Genomic DNA, 20029 nt, shown 5'->3' with positions numbered 1-20029 from the left:
GACTATGGAGAGCCAATGGGGAAACCAAATGACGGGGTTCCGAAACTAGTACTACTAAGTATGTACACACTGGAATTTGTCTCGCCACAACATTTGCTAGTGACTATTTATTTAGCAGTCTCAGAAGATCGTTTTGTTATAAGCACTGAATAAGTGAGTACATTCCAGCAGATATGCAGCAGCTACCATCAAAGAAAGCCTGGCCATAGCGCCAAAACTAGCACGTGCGCCTAGGACTAGGTAAGTAGTTCTCACATCAATACCATTCCAAGGCCCCTCCGATCGAGACAGGGTGCACTTCACATTCAGTACTCAGTATTACTTGAAGAAACCGAAGATCCTGAAAAGTGAAAACCCCAATATATATGAGAAACAGAGAGAATTGTTTGACCAGTACGAATTGAAGTATCGTCATCAGTATTTCTCAAACCATAGAGGCCAAAGAGGACCAATATAGACTGAGGATCTTAGACTTGTTCTACAGAGCATATAAGTCGTTGTGGCACAGGGCTGGCCATTAACCATAGATCAATTGTAACTATACTCGAGATCATCACTCATGTTCAACAAAGACTGGTCATACCATCTTCGTTTGGGTATAAGTGCTATTTTGGTCGTCTCCTATAGATGTAAACATCGTAACATCCAGTGTGCGGTGTTATTCGCGGGAGACTTGCTTTATATATCAGAAGAAAGAAAGAGTGTATTATGTTGCATATAGATCATGCTATCTCTAAGGATTATTATAACCCACAAGGTTGGCCCTGTCCTTAGAGTCTCCCAGGGAGTAACGCCAACTATTCCCGCTGCAGGTACTGATACTAATATGGATATCTCAATCTTCTGAATTCTTGTTGAATCCATATCAGCTGTGGTCTTCATGGCACAGCCGCCATCCTCGTCAACCCCGAAGGCACAAGGGGTATGCCATCATTGGCAACAGGTATCCGTAGCAGGCAACAACATAGTGTTTCCAGTACATGCCCAGCGTCCTTCAGTGTACTCTGCTTTGGGATATCACCGGCGAGCTAACGCAGGGACCTCTCGCGCGATGACTTGTTCAATGATGTGCGAGGTACTGAGTAGATCCTCCGGGAAGGTACACACACTCATGAGCTACCTAATCCAACGTCCAAATTTATCGACACTGTGAAGTGGGTTGGCAGACAATTGTGTAGATTCGTAATCCATCGGTGACTGCCATCCTTACTGCAAGAGGCCTCCTGTAGGACAAATGCCAATGTAGCGGATCTCTGGGACGGTGTCACCGATCATGTCTTACCACTGCTGAGAGTTACGGGTCCCCAAATGGAATCGGCACAGCATCTGACACGATCAGTAGGCAATAAGCAGGTTCGGTCAGACACAACAACAGCCTGCCAAGTCAGCCAGGCACAAGACTGAGCTAGCAGCATTTCGATAGCGTTTGCTGTCTGAGAGACTGACTCAGAACAGAGAAGATCATGTACTCTATAGGTGCACAGGACCTGCTCTCGTACAGCAACTAGACCTAGAAGGCCGTGGCAGATTATCTATGGTTGCTTTCTCCGCACGAAGGAACTCGGAGAGTACGGAAAATCGACTCCGTAGTGGAAGTAAAGCGTCTCGGCCGCGGACTTGCAGCATCTTTCCTGCACTTCCGCATTCCGCATACGAAACGTCAGCCAGGCCATTTGCTGAGTCTCAAGTGCGGTCACAACCACCCCACTTGACAACCAGCTATTTGGGTTGGTGACCATATACTCCGTGATCCTCTGCGTCTTTCGATCCTCGATCTGTTTTGATATTCATAATAGGAAAGAGATAAAGGAGTTGCCTGCTTCCAGTCAAAGATGACGTTTGCACTGGAGGAATATACGTACCGACCATGTTTGGTAAAGAGCATGGCGATCAATTGCACCGCCACGTCTCTTTGCTGTCGGTAATTGAAGGAAGCATCTCCCCCCTAGCGGGTCTGGAAGGTTACCGTCATACCGCACCAGAAGTACGTACCTTTGGTCACTCCTTCCAGGCTAAGCCTAATCCCCTCGGAAGGTCCGATAGTAATCTTGAGTGCCGATGGTCTGTCATTCTTCTGGATATTGAAGGCGCTTTTTTCAGGAAATATCATCATATTTACTCCATAATCCCCACAGAAAGGCTGGCTTGGTGATGAGTTGTTCGCTGAAAAAGCAATCTGACCGCTGCCTGGCTATACTCGGATCGCCAATGCAGACCGTACAGCAGGTATCTACACACTCAGTCTTGGATTATCGGGACTTCCACAATGGAACGAATCAGCGTAAAGATAGGGCGCCTGCAGGGTTATCGTCTTTGGGTTATCCCTTCCACCACCAGCCGTCTACATCATTGCGAGCTGCAGACTATGATGTTATTTCTTGGGGCGGAGTACTCTGTGCGTGGTGTAGCACGATGTAATGAGTGATCCAAGATGCATAAGTGAAATCCAGCCGGTATGTCTGTCCAAGGAAGAAAGCTGGGGTAGCATGCAGGGAAACCCCGAATGAGTAAAGTAAAGCGAATCGAGGAATTGCTTGACCTCCCGAAAACTGTATGAAACTTGGAGGTCGCTGGCTTGATTATCGCCATCTTTAATTGCTGAAGCATGGAAGTGAGAGGAACACATTAGTTACAAAATACTGTGGCAGCTTACCCAGACAACCGGAGGGACGCGACACCGCCGATTAGGAGAAGTATGGAGCCACAGCCGACAGCTCCGACTCTCTGGGGCGCCCACAGGCTTCTAGGCTCTCTCCGACTATGGTGACGGTAACTATGGTGTCGACGGAAGTTCTTTTATTGTGGATGTAGAATGGACCATGTTACTGGTAGTACTATCACGGATTATATTGACGATGACATGGCCTCAATTGTAGGAGGCATTTTTTGTTTACCTTTTACTTTTGCAGTCCTCCCCCCCTCTTCGAAATTGTTCGGAAGATAAGCCCGCGGAATATAGAAGAAGGCTAAGGCAATGCAGTCTGACGACTGACAACTATTCAGTGCTTAGTCTAACTAACTAACTAACTTACCACTACGCAGCCGAGATGGACCGAAGAACTAGTTAGGTTGGAGCTTAATAGCAGCAAAAAAGGAGCTCAACTATTACAGGGGAAGAGATTGGATGAAGGTTGACTGGGCTGAATGCCTGGGAATGAATACATAGTCGTAAACACGGGCCACGACAATACGTAAGTGCCACTGATACTCGTAGGTAATGTCGATTATTACTGCGTTCACCCTGTCATTAGTCTTCAGCCACGGTGGCTTCGACGGAGAATGAAGGCAGACCAAACTAGGCAGCTAAGTAAGCAGGATTGTCGAAGGAGACAAACTGGGTCACGAGCGAAACAAATTCGGTGCCTGTTAAAAGGAGGTACTGAGCTGATGGAAGAAAAGGAGTGATGGCAATTGTAGAGATGGAAAAGAAAGAAAGAAAAGAAAGAGAAAGAAAGGGCGTGGAACGATTATCCGACATCTCTCATCTGGTTGGCCCAAAAACCATTTTATTAAATTCCAATGCGATACAAGCCATCAAACTGTACTGTGTCCTACTGAGGAGACTGGGAAAGCATATCACGTCATTCCCAAGTATGATACTTTTTTTTTCTTTCTTTTTGCCTTTTGTTCCGTAGTCATCTACATACAGTAATAAGAGTGTGTCCAAGATGGGAGGAAAGAGAATAAATTAATCGAATCACATGAATGGGGAAATTGGAGTGAAAGGGGAGAGAGAGTGGGTGGAAAATAGAATCGTCATAATCTGAATCAAATCAAATCAAAATAAAATAAAAATAATAAAAGAACTAACTGGCTTTCACAGCCACATAGCATTTTCACCAGGAAAGGTGGATGGGGCTGGGCCAAATGTCGCTTGCCAACCGTTTCAGGCCCTTCTAGTCTGGGTTTGGTCAGGTTCCTTTCCTTAGTCACCCTACTTTTCGGGAACAGGGAGCCTCACCTGAAAGGACCGGGGGGGGGGGGGAAACGAAGTTACGAAAGAACAGAACGTCGCCCAAACGAAGGAGGAGCCAAAAGCCAGCCCTGGGGCCAACCGCCGATAACTGACCCATACACAGGCCAGCAGCAAAGCAGCAGCAACAGTACCAATCCAGCTGCACCAAGCATTGTCTCTCTCCCTCTCCTCTCTTTCTCTCTCTCTCTCCCTCTCCCTCTCTTCTCTTCCATCCTTCTATCAACAACCATCTCCTCCCTTCCTCATCATTGTTCCTTTGGGAACTTTTTTTTTCCTACCTTTCGTGCCATTCTTTCCTCGTAAACTCGTTTGTTGGGTTTATTACTGGAAACTCTTGGCTCGGCCATTCACCCTGCCTTTCCCTCCCTGAATATTTTAGTCCGCGCCCGTTGCGCCTACGACTCCCCTGCACCGTACGTGATAACCCTTTTCCTCGGGCGCCTGACTTGTCCCTTTCTCTACTCTCAACTTCCCCCATCCAACACCCCCATCCATCCACTCCTGCAACAACAGCTTCCCACCTCGCTCGTTGTCGTTGGACACTCTTTCACCACATCATCCCCTTTATTTCTATTCAACTTCTCTTCCTCCTCGTCCTTTGCTAATCCTCCACGCTTTGAAAGATGGCTGAAATCCGCCGCAAGCTCGTCATCGTGGGCGATGGTGCCTGCGGTAAGACTTGTCTTTTGATGTGAGTATCCTCCCTTCTTCTAATTTCGCTACATATGGATCAAGCAGTGAACTAACTCTGGCTTCTTTTTTTTCACCAGCGTCTTCTCCAAGGGTACCTTCCCTGAGGTTAGCTTCCACCGACCCTCCTGACCTGATCCTTATTGCCGTCTTTCACCCCCCATGGCCATCCCGAGATATCTGGCTAGCCTTCCAGTTAACAAGCACTCCGCTTCTGTTAAGCTGACCTATCACGCTTTAGGTGTACGTCCCTACCGTCTTCGAGAACTACGTCGCCGACGTAGAGGTCGATGGCAAGCACGTCGAGCTTGCCCTTTGGGATACGGCTGGTCAGGAAGATTATGACCGTCTTCGTCCTCTTTCATACCCTGACTCCCATGTCATCCTGATCTGTTTCGCGGTTGACTCTCCCGATTCTCTCGACAACGTCCAGGAGAAGGTTAGTTCTCCGCGACATGTCTGGTCTCCTTAGCGGGCAGATGGGCAAAGGACCTACTTTCTAGATAACTAATATCATTACAGTGGATCTCTGAGGTCCTTCACTTCTGTCAGGGACTCCCCATCATCCTTGTTGGCTGCAAGATGGATCTGCGCCACGACCCCAAGACCATCGAGGAGCTTCACAAGACCTCCCAAAAGCCGGTTACCCCTGAGCAGGTATGTGGCACACGACCAAAAGGATGCATCATCCCCCGACATAGAGGCTAATATGCGATTAGGGTGAGGAGGTTCGCAAGAAGATCGGTGCTTACAAGTACCTTGAGTGCTCTGCGCGCACCAACGAGGGTGTCCGCGAGGTCTTCGAGGCTGCCACCCGGGCTGCCCTTCTTACGAAGACCCACAAGAGTAAGAAGAAGTGCACTATCCTGTAAACTAGTTTTCTCTCCTTCGCAAAAGGTCTGTTTCATGCGGAGATTATATGAACGGATAAGCGTCTGATCCTTTGGTTTTCTACTATTTATTAAGAGGGGGTCATTCCGTTGGCGTGTTCCACTATGTGTGCCCGGATGCGAGTGTGGATAATGTTCAATCACGGGCACATGAGCTTCATGGGATATCTGGCTATGCACTTGGTCGACTTTCTATTTTGCAGACTTGATTTGATTTTCTAGGGAGGCGTTGTCTTCATAACCTCGTGGGTTTTTCTTTTTTTCTTTCCTATCGGTTTCCAGCTCCATAGGCGCCTAACGGGATGGTTCTCGGTCACTATGGCAAGAAGGGCGCCAGGTTGCCTTCAAAGCAAACGTCCTCGCTACCCCCGAGTACTGCAGATCGGAATTGAGCAACTGGGGAATGCGTTCGTCTCACGTCTCTCCCATCAGTCAAATCTCTCGAATGTATCCGGTCCAAGGAAAGAAAAAGAAGTCGAGAATCGGAATCCCGATTCTCACTTTGTACGGATTCCCCTCAGCACAGTCTTATCCCCCACTTCTGTTGTTTTTTCCCCTGTTTCGGTTAAAGAGAATGCATGGAATTTGTCGTTGGCTTGGTTTTCTCCTCCATGTCCTGCAGCCTATCCAGTCGAAACTGCACTGCATCATGTTCTATCGTCATGGTCTCCGAGCAGACATGAGGAATATCTAGCACGCCTATTAAGTTACTATTTACTAATCCACCATTTTCTCCCACTCTTTTCTCGTACTGTGATGAACCTATTGCGTATGCACTGCGTATTCTCCTAGTACAACCATCTATTTTAGCATCCGTACTTTCTGACCTACCTCAAATAGCAACACTCCATAGCCTAACATGGCGATATTCCGCAGCCTACAGACAGGGAAGGGGTGTGTGGATAGTAGACAGCAAGCCAAGGGGGGATTTGCCAATCCACTGATAGCTAGCGTCTAATGATAGTAACAACTAGCCGAACTAGATAAAAGTCAAGACGTAAGTTCAACCACGACCACTCATCCTGGTTCCTCCATCTATATATGGAAACTCGATAGTAGTGAGGAAAACAAGGAACAAATAGATAGATTAGTAGTAGATATATTAATAAAGCAGAAGATATAATGTAGTCATATATAGTATAAGTATGATAGAAATAGGAATTAAGTTGTTATGCGGTATGTAATGATCCCGTTCAATTTCAATTGTTTTCATACATACGTTCGTACCGGCGGTTCTGTATGTGACTTACGGGACTAATCGTTTTCAGGGGTAACGAACTATCTATCCTATCTACTACACAATTGTGTACCTGGGTTTTTCTTCCCTACATGACTATGTACTTTTTTTTTATAATAAGAAGTGGGTGTGGTTCGAGCTTATATATATTTTCTATTATATGTATGCTGATAGATAATGTAATCACTGGGTGGTCAACTATAAGTACTAAATACTGACTTGTATACATTGTGAGTTTAGCATAACAAATTCAAGGTGGATTATTGAATCAAGGCACGATTAACTACTCAGTTTCATTGCCTGTCATATCTTGCATATCTACTTCACTGTATCTCATGCTTCTTTTTACTCCGAGTCATGTATCATGTGAAGCATCTATCAAATTTCTGCCTCGCTTGTAGGTGGGTTTTATCTGTGGGTATGATCTTCGTTTTGAGTGGATAGTGAATTATTTATCTTCGGCTACAGTAGTACTTACAGTTGCTATTCTCCTTTGTCTGATTGGTTCAGTATTCAATGTATTAGAGGTGGTAGTACTGGCAGGGTGAATGATCTACCATATTCATTGAAAATAGTGACTGTCAAAGAATACCAATCGAGTCTCTTTGTTGGTTGGTAAATGTATATATAGCATGTCGTGTCTTATCTATTCAAGCTGAGTAAATTCTCAATATATCGTCTTGCGTCCAGGCCCAGCCCTTCGACAAGTTTCCCCGGTCCTGTATCGGTCCGCGATGCCTGCAATCCCGGCGATGAAGCGCCGCCTAGATCGCGGAAGAACCGAGTGCTGCTACTGTTGCGTGCATGTCCGGATGGAGAGACGGAATCACTGGATCTGCGGACGATGAATGCTTCCTGATGGGGGGCATTATTGCTGTCCGGCTCCGTATTGGTCTGAACGCTGGCGTTGGAGGCTGTGCTCCCTTGTTCTTGTCTGGGGGGTTCGGACATCCGAATCCAGACGATCCACCAGCCGCGGCTGGTCTTGCAGGTTCTTTCGACCTCGAGAGGTCGCGAGCGGGTTTCAAGGTGGGTGCTTAAGAGTCGGTGGTGGATATTGAGGCTCTCGACGCGCGACCATGGGTGTGTGGCTGGATCCCGGGGTTCGTTGACGGTGCACCCAAGGTCTGGTATGTTCGGGATTGAAGAGCGGATTGTTAAGTTTGTTTGATCGTAGACTAGATTGTAGACGGGCTGGGTTTTGCCGGTAAATCGCTTGTTGATGTCGAGGGCGTTATCGGACATGGAAATGCGAAGTTCTGCGGTGGCAGGTGATGTGGAATTGCTGAGAGACTTGTGGAGCGGGCTGAGTTGGTGGCTGATGGTTTGATATAGCGTCGGGTCGGATAGAGTCGAGGTTGCGGGATCAAATAGAAATGTATATATGAATGGTTGATGCTGTAAGTCTGTTAGTTCAGGTAGTAAGGCTGTGTGGTATGGGGAAGACATACAATATAGACTACTGCTTGCAGTTCTGTCAAGCCTTAGGCGAAGCTGGTTAGCTGTGGACGGTCTAATCACACATTGAATCCCTTACCTGTTAGAGCCGGCTCCGTAGACTCTGACAATTGAATGTGCAAGCGTCTGTAGTTTATATTATTCTGCGATGGCCCCGTCTGACTTTCCGTTGGGTCAGAGCCCTCTTGCATAGGTGCACTCTGATTGTCAGTATTAGAAAGCAGGCCAACGAGAAATTTCCCACAGCTCTGAATCTTTTTGCCCTCACTGGGCTGAGGATCCTCCCCATTAATGGCTCCCGGGGCATCAGTAGACAAATCCGTCTGTTTGTCTGGACTCATCGGCCTGTCTTCTCGCTTTATAGCCTCGACTCGCGGGTGTGGACTGGCTGTTCCCGACGATACTCCCCAAGATGAGCCATAGCCAAGAGTGAGATATTTCACAAATGTCTCTGTCCTGAAGCCTATCCAATCGTTTCCTCGATCGCTTCCTACTGGTGAGCTCTCGCCACTGGTATGTGAGCTCGACTTCTGTGGAGCCTGCGGAGACTCCGCTGTTCCTACCACGAGTGGAGGTGGTATACCTGGAGAGAAAGGGCGATCGGGTGTTGCAGCTTGAGGTTCCGCCATCATTTGCTTGGTGGGATCGCTTCCAGCTAGTTTGCTGCGGTGCTTTCTTCGCCGCTTTCGACGACGTGGTGAGCTTGGGTCTTCGCCTACACCGTATGCGTCGGCGCCGTATCTATAGATTGATTCCATCCATTGTGAGATTCGCAAGAGGGATGGTCTAGAGACTGCTCCGACTCCTGAGAATATAACGCCATCTGCCGGCCTAGGGCAGGCTCCCGAGCCAAGCCATCGATCCTCGCCGTCACCTATGTTCAGCGAATCTCCCGGTCTGTTGTTTGCTGCCGGTTCCTTGTCAGAGGAGCCAGGATCACCAAATCGTGAGACGACCAGGTCCAGGAGGCCATCTGTGCGGGCGACAAAGTCCTCTAAAACCTCCCTCTCCCCGCTTCCCCACTCTTCTTCGCCAACGCCGATTCCGAGTTCACCCCCAGCGGAGAGCTTGACGCCATTGTATATGTCAACAGCGGGGTTTCCGCTTAGAAGAACCTCCCAGGTCCATGCGAACCTCCACCAGAAATTATCAACAAGAGCACAGAATGTGGGTCTACCAACACGGCTGTATAAGGCGTCAAGTGTCGAATCGTGGTGGAGAAGAAAGATGGAGTGGGCTCGACGCAGTTGTTGTATTAGCAAAGCAGGAGGAGACATCTCCCTTGAGGAATAGCTGAATGAAGAAGACGAGGCATCGCGCTGAGAGGAAGTTGTGCTAGGTTGATCAAGTGGGAGGCGAGTTAGGTCGACAGACTGTAACAAGCTCAGCAGCTATTGATGTGATGCTCCGGCGCAAGTCTACCTACAGCTAGAATCCACCAGTCCTTCTCAAGTTCATGTAGGATAATCTGCGACTTTTCGGTTTCGACGTAATCGACTGCTTTTCCTTGCGAAAAGTCCCTAGGATCATTAGTACAGCGCCAGTTGTGGTAGAACGATGTAGAGCGAATCCCACCTGGCAAAGCCTACCATGCCCTGAGCCAGTCCTATCTGTCGCAAGATCTCATTCCAGTAATCGTTGGAGTATTGGTCGCCATCGTCAGCCGCGGAGCCTTCACGTCGGCGCGATCGACCCGATCGAGATGTATAGAAGACGACTTGGTCGCGGATTGTCTCGTCGGTCGGACCGAGGCGGGGGTTGTATATAGCGAGGAACGACAGTTGCGCAGGAATCACTGACGCTAAATCACTCTCCGGCATTGCACCATCGAACCGTGAGCTCCAGCTCACAGTGAAGCAGTGCAGTTGGGTGAGAAACACTCATCGTCACCAGACGGACTGGAGTAGTGGGCGGCGGTGACATCACGTGGTGGAGATGGGAGGTCGGCGAACTTGCCGGAGCTGCTGCGGATGCGACTGTTTGATTGTTCCGTCACCCGCAAATCGCCGCCGTCAATTGCTGGCCATGTTTCTCTTGCGGGGACCTGGAGCTCTCTGTGCCTACAGACGAGCCGGTCTTTTCCCATCCTTGTCACATAGATGCCTCGCGACGAAGGCCTACGACCCACTCCGGATTCTCTTTTGCGGATCTGACGATTTCAGCATAGCTTCGTTGAAAGCTCTCCATGAAGAACATGTCAAGCGACCGGATCGGATTGCCTCAATTGATGTCGTTTGCAGACCAGGGAAGAAGGTTGGAAGAGGGTTGAAGCAGATCCGCGAGGGTACTTATCTAGGCAAGCTTGACAAGTTGTTCGTGCAGCTAATTGTTTTTTTATGTCGCAGTTCCCATCAAAGCGGCCGCAACGGAGTTGTCGCTTCCGATCCACGAGATAGATACTTTTCGAGGCTGGACGGTAATTCGCAGCTGTTGATACCTGCTATGGCTACGTGCTGACACTGTTAGCCGCCTACGCTACCCGGGGGCCCTATAAACCTGATCATTGCCGTCTCATTTGGGCTGTTCGTACCTCCGCGGCTTCTCAACGGCGCGAAGTATGGAGGTCTAAATGTCCATCCATCGTTGCTTCCCGAGTATGCAGTCGCAGATTACCCACGAACGGACCCCGCTAACACAATACTTGAAGCTTCCGGGGCCCTGCACCACTACATCATACCTTGTTAGCCGGTAAAACTAAGACCGGTGTCACCCTTCAGACGCTTGATCTCAAGCACTTCGATCATGGCACTATCCTGGCGCAGACTCCAGCCCCTGGCTTCGACATTCCCAATCCAGATGCATGCACGGTACCCGATTTATTGAATCTGGTTTGTCCGAAGGGCGCGGATATTCTCGTCAAGGGTATACGGGAAGGTCTTTTTGTTCCCCCGGTGGAAGATGCGGGCTGGCGAGCCTCTGAAGGAGACGGCCCATTGGTCCATGCGGCCAAGATCAAGCCGGAGGACAGGCATATAGATTGGCAAAACTGGTCATCCCTGGACATCAGCAGAAGGAATCGCGTTTTGGGTCCACTCTGGAGCAAGGCATTGGTTGCCAACAACACTTCCAGTGAAAAACCTTCCTTCCAACACCGGCGAGTTATCTTCACCGATTTTGAAGAAGTAACACCACTCAAAGGCTGCAACAAGTTCTCCGTTGTCCCAGGCTTGCCATTCGTGGATGGCACGCATCCCATCGATTCTACAAAGGGAAAGGGCGTTTACGTGTTCACGCGAGATGGGAAGCTCATTAAGGTACACCAGATGAAGGTGGAGGGCGAGCCGAATGCTGACGCTCTCCGCGCTGCTCTGAAGGCTCGGATGGTTGGCGACCGGACATTTTACTCCGGTGAAGTGGGCTATACGCCGTTTTACAACCCTCTTGTGTAGGGGACTGGTGATAAAAGTAAACTGATATGTGTTCTATCTTGCTAACGTCATGATACCAGCTCTAGCACTTAATATTTACCCGTTCCAGTGCCCAATGCCACATCAGAAAGTCTACTTCGCAAGGCTCCACATTTTCTCTATTTGAAGGAGAAGCCGGAATCTGAAAAGTTAGTTTTGTTGTAGACAACAAAAGCAAGAGCACTCACCGATCTGTATCTCTTGCCCAGTCATAGATGAGTTCTGCGCAAGCATGACATATGCTTGAGCGGCGTCTTCAAGCTCAGGCTGTTCACGACCTCGTTAATAGGCGGAAACCGTGCATGGATTGGTCAAGAGCCTTACCACTTTCTTAAGGGCTGTCTTTGCCGTCCACCCCTCAATTGCTTGGGCAGGGAAGCGCTGGCCCTATGGTTCGTCCACATTAGCTCTACCGCGACCAAGCTCCACTACAACTGCGATGGCGCTACTCACCCATTCAGTCAAAAGAAGGCCAGGAAGAACCGCATTCACGCGGACCTTGCTACCTTGAGTGTGTGCAAGGCATTTCACCATGTGCAGTCCTATTGCTGATGTTAACGGGGATGCAAAGCGTTCATTGCGGTTTGCTTACCTCCAGCTTTAGTGATCGCATATGGCAAGCTGCTTCCAGTTGGCGAAACGGCCTATCTTGCAGGTCAATACTTGCGCATCTTACCATGCGACCTTCGTAGAGGACCTACCGCAATAGATGAGGTCAGCAGGAACACGCCACCCTCGGGGTTTGCATTGAATGTGGGCAGTGCTGCTTTGAAAAGATAGAAATGGCCTTTTACGTTCATTGACCAGCACTGAGGAATTCGTTAGCCTTGCAAATCACGGCGACCCTCTACAGGGCTCACCCCATTGTGACACCTACTCTATCCCATTCCTCGTCATTCATAGCGTCCAAGTCATTGAACTTGGTCATTTTGGTCCAACCCTGGCCATGCGTTCAGTCAACCTTCCCCTATTGCTGACACGGACCGGGATAGTAGCGACTCACTGCGTTCGAAACAATAATATCCAGGCCTCCCAACTGATCAATGGTGGTTTTGACAGCGTTAACGCAGTCATTCTGAACACCGGCATCCTAAGTGATACAGCCACAAAATCAGTCCAGCAGTCCGCCAATCAGGCTCGACACAACATACACCTTGTATAGTAATAGCCTTGACCTTGTAAACCTCTCGCAGTTCTGCGGCCAGTTTCTCAGCGGCGTCTTTGCTCGAAGCGTAATTGATGGCGACATTGCAACCCTCGGCGGCGTATTTCTGGGCCACAAGAGCACCCAGCCCTCTAAACGTCACATATCGTTAATAAATGCCCCCAAACAGGTAAACACAGCGGAGCGAAGGAACATACCGTGAGCCGCCCGTGATGAGAGCAACGCGATTGCGCAGAGAATACATGATTATATGGCTAGATAGTTGATTGAATCGTTCGAAGCAGATCTAGCAGAGCTGAGTCGACCTGAGGACACACCGAAGTAGTAGATAAGTAGTTGACGAAGCGGGGTCAATCGGAGCTTATGTCGGCGGCGCTCATCTAGTTAACTAATGCCTGCTGCGGAACCCTCCGTCCGACTAGTACGTGACTTACGGTCTTTTTGTCTACTTGCAGGGTTGGAGGGGGTGGTGCACCTGCACTATATAGCTGCGCTTTTTCTACTATAAGGCCCAAGAATGCTGTTGGGTTTTCAGTCTTAGTGAGTCTAATTGTGGTATCATCATTGTCCAAGAATTATTAGTTTCCAGATCACCCCTGCCAGGTACAATGCAGAAGAAAAAGATGGGAGACCAACCTTACTGTCTCTATGTATACCTCGGTTCGGCCCCTCGATGTGGTCCCGCCGCCGACTGATCGCCCGTAGGGCCCGACAGCTTGTTGCTAAGAAACATGGTGGATGACCCGACGGTCTAATATTAATGTTCAAGGGGTATCATGTATGATATGTCTATAGATACAACAGGCTAAGATCAGATCGCAAGACACCGGAAAGCAATCGAAGTTTTGAAGGCTTGTAACAAGAACCGGAGATACAACACCGGACACTCAATCCATAAGTGTACCCACATATTCTGTCTCCTTCATTCCCGGCCACGCCTTCTTCCCTGCTAATGCGGGCCACTGGACCAGAAATCGATCTGCCAGAGGCAACAGAAGTTTCCCCGACAGGCTCAATGTAGTCACGCGAGCCCACGATTCTACGAAGATTGTGCGCAGCTGGTAGGTACCCGGCGCGAGCACTGGCGCTGTTGCAGAGTCACTTTCTGATGTTCTTCTTCCGGGCGCAGAAGGAGAAAAGAACCCGCACAATAACAGCCATAGACGAAGTAGCCGGGCGGCAACGATGACGCAGACCGCGGTAGCAGGGCCATTAGTGAGAATGAGGTCCGGGTATGGAGGGGATAGATGCGACGCTGGGCGAGAATGCCGGCTCTGGTCCGGATGAAGACCACGCAAGACCGAGAGACAGGACCAGAAGGAATTCAGTGTGGAGAAAGGCGCAGTCAGGTAGGATTGGTGTACGCGACGGGCGCGGGGTACCGTGACGATGGTGTAGGAGGGTTCTGGTGATGCGGTTTTGGCATTGGAATTGACATGATGGTTTATGTGGGTTGTTTCGAACTCAACAGCTTTCGTAGCGCTGAAATTGTCCCCAGAGCTTACGATGTAGGTTCGATGGGTGTATTTGGACGGATCTAGGTTCATGCGCCGGAGCATAGAGAACATCTCGGCTGTGTGGCCGCCGCTACCGAGGACGACTAGGAGATGAATCGGGGAGTTTCGTGGGCGCCATTTGGGGACTTGGCTGTTTTGTGATTTGGCGAGAGCGTGGATGATGAGCTGAAAGTTATTGAGTGGGTGGATTAGCTTTGGTTGTATATAGGGGAGATGGTGTGCAGGGAATTGCTTACAATGAGCGTAAATATGCAGGCTATGGCAGTAATGCCGATAGCCAGAAAGAGGCTAGTCCAGGATAGCCATGACTCCATGGGATTGAGAGGTTGCTGTATGTATTGTTTGAGATGAACCGAAGATGTGTTATTGAGGATGTGGCAGGTTCCAGAGTTGTCGCAGTTGTCGCATGCGGCCGGCGGAACGAATGAACTCTATGTATATAGTGACAGCGCATTAAAAGGCGGAGACTTCTTCTTCAAACCTTGTCAAACCAGCCCCATAGCTAGTTACGACAATAGCTAGGGAGCGACAAGTGAATGAGGAGTAATTGTTGCGGGGGGCGTTAGATGCTTGGGGATCTATCTGGAAGCTGGATAACTATCCAGGCACGTGGTCCGTGCTAGTCTCGGCGATTATTTTGGTGTTGTTGTCTTAACTCCTTCCTCTGATTTCCCCCCATCGTCCATCCCATTTCTTATCGTCACCGCCATCAATGTCCACCTACACGGCTTGAGATGGCTTCATTGTTCGCTAAGCGATTCAAATGCTTTTATTGCGGGCGTCGCTCGGCCCACTCCGACAGCGATACTGCCCGCAAATGGCGTTGCAAACATTGCGAAGCCGTCAACTACCTGGATGAGGTAAGTCCCGTGTTTTGTATATTCAGGCGTCAAGCAAGATTTTAAGTACTGATTGCCTCGGCGGTTGCGCTTCATAGAAAGGAGAAATTACGGATCCCCCCGCTGCAGAAACAAATCCAGACGTCTACGGTCCCGGGGCATCGAGCCCGCCATTCGAATCCACCGACTTTACAGCCTCCAGCTTATTCTGCGCCCAGTGTCTTCGAAACCAACACCTCTTTACCAGCGCTTTGGCGTCCTATTTTCCGTCATCTGATGATCCAAACTACAGCGCATATGAGAAGGAGTACCCCAAATTTCGCAAGAACTTAGAGGAGCGTTATCCGCAGGTGTGCGTCAAATGCGAACCCAGAGTGAAGCAACGCATACGTCAGGCAGGATATGAAGCAAAGTCAGACCACCTGAGACGCATGATGGACCGGAGTAAAGCTGGAAGGGCCGCTCGGCAAGCACGTCGATGGAACTGGAGGAACCTGTTGGTCTTAGCTGGTGCTCTGGGTTACTGGATTAGTGTTGCTGGTCAACTTAGCTGGAATGTGTGGAGTGCTTTGACTGTTGAGGAGTGGGAACCGCTGCAGGATCCAGACTCCCCCTCGATGTCGCCCTCTATTATCTCTTGTGTGAACCTTCTCTTCGAGACCCGCCGCGTGCCGAACCATTGCTCAGTAGACCTGGCACCGTACGCCGGTCTTGCGCTGATTGCAGGCATCCTGTCCATTTGGTGGAACCCGAAATTGCGACTCAAGGTTGAAGGGCGAGGAGGTCGCTTCGTGAAACTAGGAGAGTACTACCAGGTTCAGCTCATTATTTTGGTGGTGCGATGCGCTTTCTGGGGCGTCTTAAGGGATCGGTCATCAAGTGGACTGCCACCAGACCTGCCACCAACATTGCATCTCTTCATGATCTTCTTCACAATTATGGTGAGCTAATCATCTGACAACTATTATCTGAGCCCAGCATGCTAATAATTTCTCAGTCTGTCATGGTCTCCCGGCGGATAGTGCGCTACGATACCCGGCCATTGGTAGACTGGACCGATGACACGCCTGCAGCCACGCCAAACCGCAGAACCGAAGCTTCCCCTCCGCCCTCTACGACTACCGGACAGGAGTTTTCGACCCCAAGCTCCAATCTTCGGCAGCGCACCTCTCGTTTCCCTCTCGAAAAACTAGGCACCCCAAGGGCGACCACACCGCGGGCAGCCCTCGAGACCCCAACCATTCCCACACCACCTCCAGAATCGGATGACATGGACTGGACTCCCTCCGTGCAGCACGAACTCACACCGACTGTCAGCGTTCATCAAAGGGATCAGAAGTCCGTGCTCGATGGGCCGATGCCTTTTTATGGATCCGTTCCTGCTGCACCACAGCCACCCGCATGGAACCTGCGCAATAAACCCGCTCAGCGTGTGAAACCAATCGAACAAGTCGTTGAACGCAACCCATTCCACCGCACTCCTACTCAAAACCTCCGATGGCATCGCAACCAAAACAGCCCAGACTCGGTGTTTGCACCTCCTAAGTTTTTCCCTGTGAGCGACCATGCTGCGACTACCGGACTCGAAAGTTTGTTTGACCGAACCTTCACTATCAAGTCGCCCGAGGATGAAGAGGACAGCTCTTGGCAGTCTCGCCATCAATCATCGAACTCACACTCTCGCCAGTCTGCCAACTTGCGGGGTTATTTTGTGTACCAATATCTTCGATTAGGCCTGCTACTTGTCTCACTCGTTACCTGGGTCCTCTCACAGTATGACCGCTTGTCAATCCCAGGGAACTATGTAGAGGTGGCCTCCTTGGGCAGTGCTAGCCTGATTGCTGGATTCGCTCTCTTGGAGGCCCTCAAGCAACCTATCGTGCAGTGGAACGGCATGGAAATTCTTGTTTACTTTGCGGAGCTTGTGGCAGCTGTCCACCTCGGCGGGAACCTGCCGCGAGTGTCAATCGAGCGCCATTACTTCGACAGATACGGCCAGCTACTTCTGGTGTTCATGGCGGTCCAGGAGGCGCTGGGTCTGCTCTCGCTATACAATATAGCCAGGGCAAGCAGCACTGGTCTTCAGCCACAACAATCGGGGCATAACTCGCCATCGAATGGCGAGAATCCCGGGCACTCTCCTCAACCGGCAATCGATAACCAACCCCTGCAATCATTCTCTTCTCAGCGGTCTGCGCCGCCCCTTTCTTTCTCTTCTACTCTCCCAACCTCTAGCTTTGCGACACAATCGCCGGAGCCGTACTACTCGCTTGCACCCTCCCCATATGACGGGTCTTCCAGCAAGGATCATAGCTTCAGTCTCAAAAGTCTGAAAGGGAACGATTCTGACGCCTCAGATTATTACGATCGAGACTCAGACACGGAGACAACCGTGACTACCGCAACCACGGCTACTAGCAACACCGTCCGGAACATCCGGTACGGACGGGCTGCCAGCGAAGCGATGTTCTCGCCACGACGAACCGAGCTGGGACCCGGAATTGGAGGGTTGAGTCTCGAAGATAGGCCCGCCCGGCGAGTCACCCGGAGCCAGTCGAAACTCCAAGGCGAGGGCTTTCGTCGGTTTCCGACTCGGGGCCTGAAATAGGCCTGTTTCTGATCTTTTCTGCTTTTGTCGGAATTTTCTTTCTTGTGCTTCTACTTTCGCATACTGTTCCAGGGTACATCATCTTCAGCGCTTGCACTAGAGGAGTTGGGTTAGCTGTGCCTTGATTGTATTCAACCTGTTCACACTGTTCATACGCGGATCGCATATTGCGGGGGTTTATTGTACTTCTGTTCTTCGTTTCCTACTTCATCTTAGGTCCTCGTGGAGATTGTTTCGGGTGTTTGGGGGGTTGTACATAGCAGGTAGAATACATACGACTTATGAATGATGACTGAATATCATACAATGTGACTATCCCAAAAGAAATTATATAATATGTCGAACTTATTTCATCCTGTATGTGCACCACGGGTTCTAGTGAGCTGAGTAACTACCGTAGACATGCGTGATTGTCAGCAATTGCATGTCTCAAACCCAACCCAAGACAAGACCGTTATAGTAGATCATAGTGAACCCAGAAAACCAGAAGATGCGATAGCACATATTCTAGTCTTCATACATAACCGCAGAGTAGTATACATAGCATACAGTAGTCTATAGCAATATAGTAATCTATCGTACATGAAGTAGAGGCGATGCAATATGAAGTGAAGAGGGTAGTAATCTCGTGTCTAGACCCACCCAAGTTTAGTTGCAATAAACTTAGCGAGTTCCTCTATAGTAGCTGCATCCTCCTCCGCCCCCAACTGTTCGTATAGAATCTCCTTCCAGTGGGTCGGCCGGATCTCGTGAAGCTTACGCCCCTTGAGTGCCTCCTGCAGACGGGCAGCCTGCTCCGAGCCGACGGAGGAATCGGACGAGACGGAGATGTGGCTCTCCAGGATGGCCCCGTGTTTGAGGCGGAGAAACACACGTGTCTGTGTTGTTTAATTAGGTTAGTTATAGATTGTTGCTTACTGATGCCAAGAGAATGGGAAAGCGCCATCTTACAGAAGGAGGTAGGGATGATGGAAGGGCGGGTCGTTCGCGAGGATCCTCTTCCACGGGGTAAGTCGAGAAGATGAATTGGGGCGTTTGCGTGTATTTCCATTCCAGCGACTGTTGCAAATTTTCAATACTGTGTTAGTTTACGGTTTCTTCTTGGCTTCGACTTGTCGGGGTATCGAGCAGCGACTCACTCGTAATTCGTCGATGCCTTTCTTGATCTCGGGCTCTTCGTAGCCTTGGGCTTCTCCCACCGCTCCGACGACCCAATCGTCTCCTGCGTATAGCTCTGCGTCGTGGACATAGGCACGCTGCGCGCGGCGCACAGCATCCGGATTGGTCTGGTATAGCTCTGCAAACTCCGACATGATATTGGCGATCACGTCTTGAATTCCGAATGGGATGGAGGCGTCGGCGAACACGGATGATACATTGGCGACGGGGGATCGCACACTTTCCACGCCTTTGGCCTTGATGTAGTCTCTTGCGAGCGATCGTAAGAACGAACCGAGGGAGTTGATGTTGGGCGAATCGAGTAGGCAGGTGCCGTGGTGAAGCGCGCGGTGTCGCGTGAGCTTGAACGCTGAGCCGGAGATCTTTCGAGGTTGTGACTGCCCTTCGTCAAGGGACATGACGATGTCATGGCGGTCATTGACGCTGGTAGTAGTCGCACCAACACGGTGCAATGCGCGCACGACCATCTCCGCATGTTTGTTGCGTGTGAATGTCGGTCGCGGGGAGATCACGCTGTAGTTGAGATTGCCCTCGTCGTGGAAGACAGCACCGCCGCCAGACCGTCGTCGGACGTAGAGCGCATCTTCGGTGTCATTGTAGGAGTGGATTCCGTGCTCCGCGGTTCCGCGGTCATTATGTAGCACTCGGAGATTGGTCTCGAGCCATGGGTTCTGATTGCGCCCGATTACCACACACGGTCGGTTGATATATAGGAAGAGGATGTTCGAGTCGGCGGGCGCATGCTCCAGCAGAAAGTGTTCGATGGAGAGGTTCACGTAGGGATCGGTGGAGAGAGATTGGTAGATTTGATGTCGGGAGGACTGGCGACTGGCGAGCTGGGCGAATTGGTCGGCGGAGAATGAGGAATTCCACCGCACGGCATTAGAACGCAGGCTGGCGCTGGGATGGGGAACTCGGAGCGACGATAGCCAGCATGTTGCTCGAGAGGAGAAGAGACGCATTGGAGGGTTTAGAGAGCTGCCGAGCAACTCATGGCCAGTCCAGAAACAGGTAGAGAGGAAGGGAAAGAGAGAAAGAGAAGATGGTGACAATACTGTAAGTA

General features: G+C 50.1%; 8 protein-coding genes across 8 annotated transcripts; 3 read left to right on the top strand and 5 right to left on the bottom strand.

Annotated features, from left to right (window-relative positions):
* Positions 1-1116: 1116 nt before the first annotated feature.
* Positions 1117-1673, bottom strand: BO87DRAFT_401091 (uncharacterized protein; the record flags this gene model as incomplete). The annotated part of the gene is made up of 3 exons (XM_025625580.1): positions 1117-1205; positions 1283-1468; positions 1562-1673. 3 exons carry the CDS (start codon positions 1671-1673, stop codon positions 1117-1119), a joined length of 387 nt encoding a protein of 128 aa, XP_025475171.1.
* A 2721-nt stretch (positions 1674-4394) lies between these two features.
* Positions 4395-5708, top strand: rho1 (Rho family GTPase RHO1). The gene is made up of 5 exons (XM_025618374.1): positions 4395-4667; positions 4747-4774; positions 4908-5105; positions 5189-5323; positions 5386-5708. The coding sequence occupies exons 1-5, from the start codon at positions 4600-4602 to the stop codon at positions 5536-5538; spliced, it is 582 nt and encodes a 193-aa protein (XP_025475170.1). The 5' UTR covers positions 4395-4599; the 3' UTR covers positions 5539-5708.
* Positions 5709-7231: 1523 nt separating this feature from the next.
* BO87DRAFT_368489 (uncharacterized protein) lies at positions 7232-10108 on the bottom strand. Its single transcript, XM_025621936.1, has 5 exons — positions 9827-10108; positions 9678-9771; positions 8331-9624; positions 8245-8276; positions 7232-8191 (listed from the first exon to the last, which is right to left on the bottom strand). Exons 1-5 carry the CDS (start codon positions 10069-10071, stop codon positions 7436-7438), a joined length of 2421 nt encoding a protein of 806 aa, XP_025475169.1. The 5' UTR covers positions 10072-10108; the 3' UTR covers positions 7232-7435.
* Positions 10109-10276: 168 nt separating this feature from the next.
* On the top strand, positions 10277-11640 carry BO87DRAFT_319072 (methionyl-tRNA formyltransferase; the record flags this gene model as incomplete). Its single annotated transcript, XM_025619826.1, has 4 exons — positions 10277-10535; positions 10597-10667; positions 10718-10845; positions 10899-11640. The coding sequence occupies 4 exons, from the start codon at positions 10277-10279 to the stop codon at positions 11638-11640; spliced, it is 1200 nt and encodes a 399-aa protein (XP_025475168.1).
* Position 11641: 1 nt separating this feature from the next.
* BO87DRAFT_380386 (SDR family NAD(P)-dependent oxidoreductase) lies at positions 11642-13165 on the bottom strand. Its single transcript, XM_025624293.1, has 10 exons — positions 13021-13165; positions 12810-12954; positions 12662-12748; positions 12536-12598; positions 12360-12467; positions 12251-12302; positions 12112-12200; positions 11983-12045; positions 11847-11925; positions 11642-11800 (listed from the first exon to the last, which is right to left on the bottom strand). Exons 1-10 carry the CDS (start codon positions 13065-13067, stop codon positions 11778-11780), a joined length of 756 nt encoding a protein of 251 aa, XP_025475167.1. The 5' UTR covers positions 13068-13165; the 3' UTR covers positions 11642-11777.
* A 431-nt stretch (positions 13166-13596) lies between these two features.
* Positions 13597-14889, bottom strand: BO87DRAFT_368480 (glycosyltransferase family protein). The gene is made up of 2 exons (XM_025621935.1): positions 14577-14889; positions 13597-14505 (listed from the first exon to the last, which is right to left on the bottom strand). The coding sequence occupies exons 1-2, from the start codon at positions 14652-14654 to the stop codon at positions 13711-13713; spliced, it is 873 nt and encodes a 290-aa protein (XP_025475166.1). The 5' UTR covers positions 14655-14889; the 3' UTR covers positions 13597-13710.
* A 140-nt stretch (positions 14890-15029) lies between these two features.
* On the top strand, positions 15030-18077 carry BO87DRAFT_344186 (uncharacterized protein). Its single transcript, XM_025620808.1, has 3 exons — positions 15030-15200; positions 15278-16120; positions 16177-18077. The coding sequence occupies exons 1-3, from the start codon at positions 15075-15077 to the stop codon at positions 17785-17787; spliced, it is 2580 nt and encodes an 859-aa protein (XP_025475165.1). The 5' UTR covers positions 15030-15074; the 3' UTR covers positions 17788-18077.
* A 234-nt stretch (positions 18078-18311) lies between these two features.
* On the bottom strand, positions 18312-19988 carry BO87DRAFT_410315 (putative lipoate--protein ligase). The gene is made up of 3 exons (XM_025626317.1): positions 18927-19988; positions 18739-18846; positions 18312-18665 (listed from the first exon to the last, which is right to left on the bottom strand). The coding sequence occupies exons 1-3, from the start codon at positions 19926-19928 to the stop codon at positions 18420-18422; spliced, it is 1356 nt and encodes a 451-aa protein (XP_025475164.1). The 5' UTR covers positions 19929-19988; the 3' UTR covers positions 18312-18419.
* Positions 19989-20029: the final 41 nt, after the last annotated feature.

This window comes from Aspergillus neoniger (genome assembly GCF_003184625.1).
Source record: "Aspergillus neoniger CBS 115656 unplaced genomic scaffold BO87scaffold_45, whole genome shotgun sequence".
NCBI classification, from domain to species: Eukaryota; Fungi; Ascomycota; class Eurotiomycetes; order Eurotiales; family Aspergillaceae; genus Aspergillus; species Aspergillus neoniger.
This window is presented reverse-complemented; position numbering and strand designations above follow the sequence as displayed.

Excerpts from the sequence above, each read along its gene's own strand:
- BO87DRAFT_368480 (XM_025621935.1), bottom strand. The coding sequence starts at position 14,654 with ATGGAGTCATGGCTATCCTGGACTAGCCTCTTTCTGGCTATCGGCATT. Across the intron at positions 14,506-14,576 it reads CCTGCATATTTACGCTCATT|CTCATCATCCACGCTCTCGC; the intron begins GTAAGCAATTCC and ends AATAACTTTCAG.
- BO87DRAFT_368489 (XM_025621936.1), bottom strand. The coding sequence starts at position 10,071 with ATGCCGGAGAGTGATTTAGCGTCAGTGATTCCTGCGCAACTGTCGTTC. Across the intron at positions 9,772-9,826 it reads GGCATGGTAGGCTTTGCCAG|GGACTTTTCGCAAGGAAAAG; the intron begins GTGGGATTCGCT and ends TAATGATCCTAG. Across the intron at positions 9,625-9,677 it reads AGGACTGGTGGATTCTAGCT|TCTGTCGACCTAACTCGCCT; the intron begins GTAGGTAGACTT and ends AGCTTGTTACAG.
- BO87DRAFT_410315 (XM_025626317.1), bottom strand. The coding sequence starts at position 19,928 with ATGCGTCTCTTCTCCTCTCGAGCAACATGCTGGCTATCGTCGCTCCGA. Across the intron at positions 18,847-18,926 it reads AAGGCATCGACGAATTACGA|TCGCTGGAATGGAAATACAC; the intron begins GTGAGTCGCTGC and ends AATTTGCAACAG. Across the intron at positions 18,666-18,738 it reads CATCATCCCTACCTCCTTCT|ACACGTGTGTTTCTCCGCCT; the intron begins GTAAGATGGCGC and ends TAAACAACACAG.
- rho1 (XM_025618374.1), top strand. The coding sequence starts at position 4,600 with ATGGCTGAAATCCGCCGCAAGCTCGTCATCGTGGGCGATGGTGCCTGC. Across the intron at positions 5,106-5,188 it reads TCGACAACGTCCAGGAGAAG|TGGATCTCTGAGGTCCTTCA; the intron begins GTTAGTTCTCCG and ends ATATCATTACAG. Across the intron at positions 5,324-5,385 it reads AGCCGGTTACCCCTGAGCAG|GGTGAGGAGGTTCGCAAGAA; the intron begins GTATGTGGCACA and ends ATATGCGATTAG.
- BO87DRAFT_344186 (XM_025620808.1), top strand. The coding sequence starts at position 15,075 with ATGGCTTCATTGTTCGCTAAGCGATTCAAATGCTTTTATTGCGGGCGT. Across the intron at positions 15,201-15,277 it reads CCGTCAACTACCTGGATGAG|AAAGGAGAAATTACGGATCC; the intron begins GTAAGTCCCGTG and ends TGCGCTTCATAG. Across the intron at positions 16,121-16,176 it reads TGATCTTCTTCACAATTATG|TCTGTCATGGTCTCCCGGCG; the intron begins GTGAGCTAATCA and ends ATAATTTCTCAG.
- BO87DRAFT_380386 (XM_025624293.1), bottom strand. The coding sequence starts at position 13,067 with ATGTATTCTCTGCGCAATCGCGTTGCTCTCATCACGGGCGGCTCACG. Across the intron at positions 12,201-12,250 it reads TGCGATCACTAAAGCTGGAG|GACTGCACATGGTGAAATGC; the intron begins GTAAGCAAACCG and ends CATCAGCAATAG. Across the intron at positions 11,926-11,982 it reads AGACAGCCCTTAAGAAAGTG|CCTGAGCTTGAAGACGCCGC; the intron begins GTAAGGCTCTTG and ends GGTCGTGAACAG.